The sequence below is a fragment of the Physeter macrocephalus genome, chromosome 7 (genome assembly GCF_002837175.3).
Source record: "Physeter macrocephalus isolate SW-GA chromosome 7, ASM283717v5, whole genome shotgun sequence".
NCBI classification, from domain to species: domain Eukaryota; kingdom Metazoa; phylum Chordata; class Mammalia; order Artiodactyla; family Physeteridae; genus Physeter; species Physeter macrocephalus.
This window is the reverse complement of record NC_041220.1, coordinates 48657013-48666338: the sequence shown is the minus strand read 5'-3', so window position 1 is coordinate 48666338 and position 9326 is coordinate 48657013. Positions and strand designations below refer to the sequence as shown.

The 9326-nt window shown below is 42.4% G+C and overlaps 1 protein-coding gene across 1 annotated transcript in view; it reads right to left on the bottom strand.

Moving 5' to 3' along the window:
• Positions 1-3825: 3825 nt before the first annotated feature.
• The window catches only part of SPINK2 (serine peptidase inhibitor Kazal type 2), a 7223-nt gene continuing 1722 nt past the window's right edge, over positions 3826-9326 (bottom strand). Inside the window, exons 3-4 of the mRNA XM_024131931.1 lie at positions 4933-5042; positions 3826-4156 (exon numbers count right to left, since the gene is read on the bottom strand). Coding sequence (XP_023987699.1) covers positions 4111-4156; positions 4933-5042 — 156 coding nt within the window. The 3' untranslated portion in view covers positions 3826-4110. The remainder of the gene's footprint in view (positions 4157-4932; positions 5043-9326) is intronic.

Below are 9326 nucleotides of genomic sequence, written 5' to 3'. Positions count from 1 at the left end.
GCATGTGGGATCTTCCCAGACCAGGGCTCAAACCCGTGTCCCCTGCATTGGCAGGCAGATTCCCAACGACTGCGCCACCAGGGAAGCCCCTGGTATCATGTCTTATATTTAAGTGTTTAATCCATTTTGAGTTTACTTTTGTGTATGGTGTGAGGGTGTGTTCTAACTTTATTGATTTATATGTGGCTTTATATGTCCAGCTTTCCCAGCACCATTTGCCAAAGAGACCATCTTTTCCCCATCATATATTCTTGCATCCTTTGTCAAAGATTAACTGACCCTAAGTTTGTGGATCTATTTCTGGGATCTCTATTCTGTTCCATTGATCCATATGTCTCTTTTTGTGCCAATACCATGATGTTTTGATTACTTTAGCTTTGTAGTACTGTCTGAAGCCTAGGAGGGTTATGCCTCCTGCTTTGTTCTTTTTCCTTAGTATTAGTTTGGCAATTCTGGGTCTTTTATGTTGGAAGCAGAATGTTGAGCTCCACCAAGACTCTCTGGGTCTTGGGTCTCTGCTTTCCATGGCATGTTGGCCTCATGCTGTCCTACCGCAGTCTTTTTTGTAGTGAGGGATAATGGCTTCCAGCAGCTTTCAGTGACAAAGACTCAATCCCACCAACTAAAAGGAAGAGGGCTCTTCTCTGAGGAAGGACTCTGAATGGTCAGAAACCCACTGCAGACCAACCTCTGTGACCAGGGTAGGGGAAATTATTACTGGTCATGACTGGTCTAATTTGGACCAGGTGCTCACCCTTCAACCTATCACCAGGGTCAGGGACACGGGATCTTGTAAGAAGGCGGCAGCTCCATTTAGCCAGAAGTCTGGAGTGGAGTGGAGAAGGAGAGTGGGAAGCAGAAACAATGCTTTTTTGGAGCAGAAGAAGGAAGAGTTGCTGCGCAAAACAGATGATTAGTGTATGCTACATGAGCATAACTTTCTTCTAAATATTTTTAAGTTATTTTCATCGTGTGTATATATACATATATACATTCAAGTGCCAATAATGTATTTATAAGGATATTCTCTGAAATAGTTTTTTTTTTTTTTTTTTTTGTGGTATACAGGCCTCCCTCTGTTGTGGCCTCTCCCGTTGCGGAGCACAGGCTCCGGACGCGCAGGCTCAGTGGCCATGGCTCACGGGCCCAGCCGCTCCGCGGCATGTGGGATCCTCCCAGACCGGGTCGCGAACCCGGTTCCCCTGCATTGGCAGGCAGACGCGCAACCACTGCGCCACCAGGGAAGCCCTCTGAAATAGTTTTATAATCACTAAAAACTGTAAGCAACCTATAGTTAACATCTACTGATATTTTTTCTTCTTAAATTTTTCCCTTTTTTCCCTCTGAGAACATTGCACCCAAGTGCTCATCTCAGCTGAACCAATCACATATCACCCTACTTCCTGTGACTACAGCAATTGACCTGAAGGGTGGGTGTGTGATCCAGCGTGAACCGATCTGTCTTGGCCCAGAAAAGGTTCATTTTCTTTTCAGGTAGTGAGGCGGGTGGGGCTGTGACTCAGGCAGACTTTTTCACCTGGAGCTGTTACAAAAGAATCATCTCCTGTCAGGTCAGGAAGCTGCTAGGATACGATCTGGAGCCACCAATTCTGCCTCCCACACAGGGGGTAAAGCTAGTCTATGAAGGAAGCTGTTTATGCTGAAATAAACAGAGATGAGACACGAAGAGACAGGGAGTCCTGATGGGTTAGAGGCCCTGGTCCCAGGCACCCTCTGAGGCTAACGCCGCCCCGTCACCCCCACTCTTCTGCAAATATGACTAAATGGGCCAATTTCCTTCTTACCTAAGGCTAGTTTGAATTGGGATTCTTCCAGTTTCAACCACGAGACTCTTACTATCTGAATACAGATCAATAGAGCTGGGTAACTTATGGCACAATAAAATACTTTTAAGTGTAGCTTTTAAAAAGAACAAACTACATATACTGACGTAAAAAACAAATATAAGGAGAGAAGCAAGTTTACAGGACAGGGGTGTGTTTCTGTGTGTGTGTGATTTTATATACACCACATACTTACAGAGACTGTGTTCCAAAAGGTTAATATTGGTCACCTCTGGAGGCTAGTATGGGAAAGACTTTCACTTTTTAAATATATTTCTGTGTATTTTTTAAAAATAAATTTATTTATTTTTGGTTGCATTGGGTCTTCGTTGCTGTGCGTGGGCTTTCTCTGGTTGAGGCGAGTGGGGGCTACTCTTCATTGCAGTGTGCGGGCTTCTCATTGCGGTGGCTTTTCTTGTTGCGGAGCACGGGCTCTAGACTCACAGGGTTCAGTAGCTGTGGCACGTGGGCTTAGCTGCTCCACAGCATGTGGGATCTTCCCAGACCAGGGCTCGAACACGTGTCCCCTGCATTGGCAGGCAGAGTCTTAACCACTCTACCACCAGGGAAGCCCTCTGTGTACTTTTTTAACTTCCTGAAAATCATACATCACTTTTATAAAACTTTTAAGCCAAAAAGAACTACAGGACATAATGTAATTGTGGCACATTTATGTTATACAACTTCCCACTTCATTGCCTCTATTCCATTTAAGAACAGAGGTCTGGGAATTTGGAGACCAGGCTTCTAGTCCAGACTGTTTTGCATGTATTCTATTACCTTGGGCAAGTTGGTTTGCCACTGCAGGCCTTAGTTTCTTCCTCCCTAAGAGGGGTACTTAAGTAACAGTAGCTACTGTTTCAGTGGTTTCCATGTGCCGAGTGCTGTGCTGAGCAGTTTCCTCACAGCAGCTCCATGGGTTGAGCATTATCCCCCTTTTCCAGATAAGAAAACAGAAGCTCAAGTAAGTGTTGGAATCAGAATTCAAATTCATGTTTAGCCCATCCCCCAAAGCCATGTTCTTTTCACTACACACTCTCCCAGCCACCTCTTGCCTCACGTCTCACAGTTTCCTGGCCCTAGAATGCACTTAAACGCAGGACTTGACTCAAAATCCTCTATCTGGAAAACACTATCTTTCTAAATTAACCTTTGGTAACTTTTGTTATTGCTATGTCTGTTCTTTATGTTGCATCAAACTCTTAAGACAGGATGTCTCAATCTCAGCACTACTGACATTTTGGACTGAAAATTTCTTGGTTGTTGGGAGCTGGATGTCTTTGGCAGCATCCCTGGCTTCTACCTGCTATATGTCAGGAGCACCCACCCTTCAAGTTGTGACACCAAGGGGCTTCCCTGGTGGCGCAGTGGTTGAGAATCCGCCTGCCGATGCAGGGGACACGGATTCGTGCCCCGGTCCGGGAAGATCCCACATGCCGCAGAGAGGCTGGGCCCGTGAGCCATGGCCGCTGAGCCTGCGCGTCCGGAGCCTGTGCTCCACAACGGGAGAGGCCACAACAGTAAGAGGCCCGCGTACCGCAAAAAAAAAAAAGCTGTGACACCAAAAATGCTTCCAGACATAGTCGCAAATGTCCCCTGCGGGATAATCACCCAGGGTTGAGAATCAGTGTCCTAAAAAAAGGGAAAAGGCAAATTCCTGCATTAACCCTGAAGGAACACTGTTTTGAAAGGAGTTATGGAATCTTATATGTATTTTTACCTGCATGATTCTTGGACTCTACCAGCTCAGGCTAAAGTCAGCTCCAGTGTCTCATCTCACATTATTTGCTCTGTGCAGAACACTGTACCAGTTACACATATATTACATATCCAAGATTTAGGGAAATGAGGAAGGAGAATAAACTTTGCCCTCTAAAAAAAATGACTCCACTTCTCCCTTAGTGAAATTCACTTTTGCCTCAGAGGGAAAGAGCCACATGAGGCTGCTCAGTGAGAATGGATATTCAACAGGGAATAGTGGTAATTGAATGTGATGCTGATTTTATTCTAACTAAATAAAGCAGCACATAAGTCATCTGGGCAATAAGCTTAACTCAAGGGGCAAAAGCCAAGAAACGAGTATTTTTGTTTGCTTGTTTTAATTATTAGTAACAGTCCATGGCTCTCTTCCATACCTCATCTCAGAAAAGGTGGGTTAACATATTTCACGCAAAGTAACATAGGAAAAGAGAAAAAGGGAAGATGAAATTCATTTAGTGTGCAGTTAAAGGTGGTTTCTCCAATTTCTCTTCTGTGAACTGTTCCATCAGCATGGTCCACTTTGGATTATTTTAATATCATGACCATCTTCCCTGCAAAACGAACAACCATAAAAACACATTTATTACCTACCATATTGAAACTGACGCCCTCTTTGTATTAAAAAGACCCATGTCATTATACATTAGATTCTTTCCAGGGTGACACTTAATTAGTGATTTTTAAAGCTAAATCTAGGAAATTATGAGGGCGAAAGCCCAACTCTGCCATTTTTTTTCCTAACCCAATGGCACAAGGAACTATCCCCAAAGAATCACTCTGAGAAGACCTAGTAATTTCCTGAAGACTGAGTTCAGAGGATGGACCCCTGAAATACAAAGCAGCATACCTGGAGGGGGAGTCATGATCACCTGAGCTGGTCAGGTATGTTACATGAAGGGCATCAGGTATAATATCAATACACTTATTACTGAGCATTCTAACAGGTAGAGTTATTAAGATCTGTTTTCTGACCAGTAGTGCAGGCTGTGTAGGTCGCCTGTACATGCCCTCTGAATTTAATAGAACATTTACTACTCCACAGAGTTTAACTACTAAATATATTCTTAATTTTGGGAAACTACTCATCCCTGGATAGTAACATCACTTCATTATTTGGTCTATAATTGATTAATCACTCACCTCATTCTCTAACCTTGACCTAGAAAATGTACTGAAGGAGTCTGTGTCTTTTTAAATGTCAGTCTTAAAATAGAACTACTTATGTCTCATTTGATTCTTATGTCCAAGAGTCACAACTGCCTAAGTAATCAAAATGCAAGATAAGAACTAAAGAAAACTTGGCTAGTTTATACCGTAAAATTGTTACCTGATTTTCATGCACAGAGTACACTCATTGGGATACGTGGACATGTCGCTTCCACACACGGGGTTAAAGTCCCTGGGACATCCTGGTAATTTATACTGATCGCAGTTTGGCTAGAAAAGAGAAAGGAAGACAGAAATTGGAGAATAACTTGAGACGTTCTCATCACAAAATAGCTGAGGGGAGGACAAAGTCCCAAGTTTCCCTAGATTTCCTAGAAACAGCCTACAGAAAGATTTCTATTTTCCACACACAAAAAAAGTTTTTCTAATGCAAAAATCAGATGCAGTGTTGAAGCAATGGGTCAGTACCTGCTGTGTAAGAAAAGGACCTCAGAGGAAGGTTCTGTCTGGCTGATTTTTAAATGAAAGTCCAAGACATGTCACCAAACCTACTTTACTATCCTCCAGCTTCCTAATTTGCTCTTCACTACCACCTCCATGAGAATGTCCTGTTACATTCCACCTAATCCCTGGGCATAATGCCCAGACACACTTGGGAATCCTGTCTGGACTTTTAAGATACTGGCATTTAAGCAACAGCATTAAAGAAAGCAGTAGGTTCAGAATTAGATCTCAGGGGTTGTTATGGGTTTAATTGTGTCCACCCAGAAAGATATGTTAAAGTCCTAACCCCCAGTACCTCAGAATGTGACCATATATGGAAATAGGGTCTTTATATAGGTAATCAACTTAAGGTTAGTAGAACTGGCCTTAATCCAGTATGACTGGTGTCCCTATAAAAAGGGAAAATTTGGACACAGAGTCACACACAGAGGGAAGATTGTGTGAAGACATGGAGAGAATGTCATTTACAAGCCAAGGAATGCCTGAGGCTACCAGACACTAGGCGAGAGGAAGAGAACTTCCTCTCTCGGAAGGAAGCAACCCTGCCAACACCTTGAGTTTGGACTTCTAGCCTTGAGAACTGTGAGACAATCCATTTCTGTTGTGTAAGATACTCGGTTTGTGGCTTTATTATGGCAGCCCTAAGAAACCAATATGGGGGTCATGGAACTCAACCCTCAGATTTCATGGAATTGAGGCCAGATAGGTAACATGTCTTGTGCACAGCCACTAGTCCCTAGCAGGGCCAGGACTAGAAATGGTCACAATGGTCACACCATGGTGTGCAGAGTCCCACTTTAATAACAGGTTAAATATATGGCCTGCTGTATTTCTGTTTTGTGTGTGCATGTATGTTTTAGTAAATAGTGATTACCTTTCCTCACTTCAGAGTAAGTCACACTGTTTAGCACTCTAAATAAATGAATTACACATTTCTACTGACATTATCTGGATTTATAAAATGCTAAGCAGGGCTGGCCTTGGGCCAAACTCTGAAGTAAAGAAATTTTTTGACCCTTTCCATCCTCCGTTCAGCCCTCTATCTCCATTTCGGAGCCTGATGTGTTTCTTTCAGCTCCAGGCTCACTAAGATGATGGCTTCCAGGGCTTCCACAGGAGAGTAGATGCCCTCTTATCCAATGAGATTGGGACAAGTGCTTCTTGGTCATTTAACTGAAAAAGTCAATTAAAGCACGTAGACAGTAACAAAAAATATAACATACCCTAAATATTTTATCTTAAAACATATAAATGAAAATAAAATTGCCACTCTTTTGATGTAAGGCAATGACAGGGCACATGGCCAGCTGTAATGCTACTTACACTAAGATAACCTCCCTTGCAGCTAGGTATGACCACATGATCAAGATGAGGCTGATGGGATACCAGTGAAATTATTGTGTAGTAGCGTCTGGGAACCTCCTTTAAAAGAAAGTTGGTACCTGTCCTCTGCTTCTCCCAATTTTTATTCTCCTTTGTCCATTCCTCCATCCTGCTCCTGGGTGCATGGAGCTCTAGTTTTTATCTTACAGACCAGGAAGACAAAGGGCACATCCTAAGATGGCAGCTCTGTGAGTCGTTTCTTGCAGCTGAATTTATTTTGAGTCATTGTTTCTTGCAGCTGAATCTAATCCTGCCTGACACAAGACATAAGACTTTTCCTATGAATGTTTCAACTAGAGTTTTGTGTACTAACACTGCAAAAATCACACCCACAATAAATCACCTATGATTTCTTGTTTTGATTTCTTTAAAATGGAATTTCTCAACCCCATTCATATTTTGGACCAGATAATTCTTTGCTGTGTGAGGCTGTGCACCGTAGGATGTTTATTAGCATCTCTGTTCTCTATCCACTAGATGCCAGTGACAACTCCCTGGTCATGACAATCAAAGTGACAGTCTAAATGTCTGCTGGGGGGTAAAACTGCCCCTTTTTAAATATGGTGAGACTTTGTAGACACTGGCACAGCAAGGTAATATACAATTTTAAAAAATAATTCCCCAATTATTTTCAGTTGTTTTACCTACACGTAATTCAATTTGTTTTTAGCATTTTGTCTTTCAGCAAGTCTTTCAAAAGCATTTGACACATTTCTCATATAAACAGCTTTATTTCTTTACCCTCATGTTTATGCTGTCTTTACATTTTCAATTAAAATAGGACTGGCAACTGGCATAATAGGCTTGTGAACACACACACCTGAGTCTTGGTCAGCACATAACACCACTGATGGAAAATAAGCTTTACTGGCATACAGGAGAGTAGTTAAGCAAGAAGGTAACCTGTCTATAACCAGTGAGTAATTGATCTGCTGTGGGAATCGTTCAGAGAGAAAGGAGAAGGTCGTATGTGAGTCCGCTTAAATGGAGGATGCCTGATTGAGTTTTTACTGTTATTATCCCCCATTTTCTGAAAGAAAATCAAACCCAAGAAAACTGAGTCATCTGATCAAAAGTACTATTGGGCACCCATTAAGTGCTGAAGACTGGGTATCGAATAACAAATAAGTCATCATCCATGACCACAGGAGTATACCGCCTACTAGGGGAAGACAGGCAATTACAATTCAGTGCTCTGATGGGCCAGTGAAGAGCACCAATCTGGAGTCAGAATGCCTGGGTTGGACCCATAGTTGCACCATTTCCATGTGACCTTGACCAAGGGGATAATAATGGTACCTACTTCATAGTGCCATAAAAAGTTAAATGAGGGAATTCCCTGGTGGTCCAGTGGTTAGGACTCCACACTTTCAGTGCCAAGGGCCTGGGTTCAATCCCTGGTTGGGGAACTAAGATTCCCACAAGCCTTACTGCGTGGCCAAAAAAAAAAAAAAAAAAAAAAAATTAAATGACTTATTCTATATAAAGAATTTAGAACAGTGCTTGGCACATAGTAAATGGTATCTAAATATTTAGTGTTGAAGAAAATCAGAATATGTCACCCCCAAAATATGGCTCTATGACATAAAAAATATTTTGAGCTAAAGGCAGTTAATATGCAGCTCTCTCTCTCTTCCCCTGTTCTGCCTAAAGGCAGGATGTAAATTCTCCTTTAGTGGAGATGACTCTGGACTACAAGGCTTACTGCGTGGCCAAAAAAAAAAAAAAAAAAAAATTAAATGACTTATTCTATATAAAGAATTTCAAGGTTCTTATCAGCCCAGAAATGGCACCTGAGGAATCTGCAAACAAACCTTACTTCATTAGTTCCCTCCCACTATTTATCTTCCCACTGTTTGCCACCCTTGGAAGCCTAAAACCATTTTCCTTTGTCCTGTCATTTATCTACAAACTTATTGCTCTCTGGTAAAGATGCTATATAAGGCAGATTTCTAAGCCACCTCTTTGAATTACTCATCTCTGAGTGCTCCCATGTGTATGCACAATGCACTTGTTAATAAACATTTGTTTATTTTTCTCTTGTTAACCTGTCCTTTGTTATAGGAGCCCCAGCTAAGAACTTAGAAGGGTAGAGGAAAGATTTTTTTCCTCCCCTACACTAGCATGGTGATGATGATGATGCAGTGTAGTTTGAATGCAAGCCTGGAGAAAGTGCATTTATGTCTGCTTTGGAGGAAAAAAACAGGGTGGGAAGATTTCCTGGAAAAGGTCTACACTGAATTGAATACTCAAAGTTACCTAACCCACGGAGGTCAATATCCCCATATGTAAAATAATAATATCTATCTATCTTACAAGGTCATTGCGAGAAATGAGAGACTGCATATACAAATGGACAGTGTCAGACCACATATTAAAATAGAACTCTGACCCATAACCTGTAGCAACTTGCCTAGGAAACCAACCCAAGAAGCCAACCTGCTATAAATTAGACTTGTCAGAAGTCAGATGGTTATCTCTAGTGACAGTCCAATAAGCCAAACAGTAAGCTCTGTAACAATTGGCCAGGGCTTCCCTGGTGGCGCTGTAGTTGAGAGTCTGCCTGCCGATGCAGGGGACATGGGTTCGTGCCTCGGTCCGGGAGGATCCCACATGCCGCGGAGCGGCTGGGCCCTTGAGCCGTGGCCGCTGAGCCTGCGCGTCCGG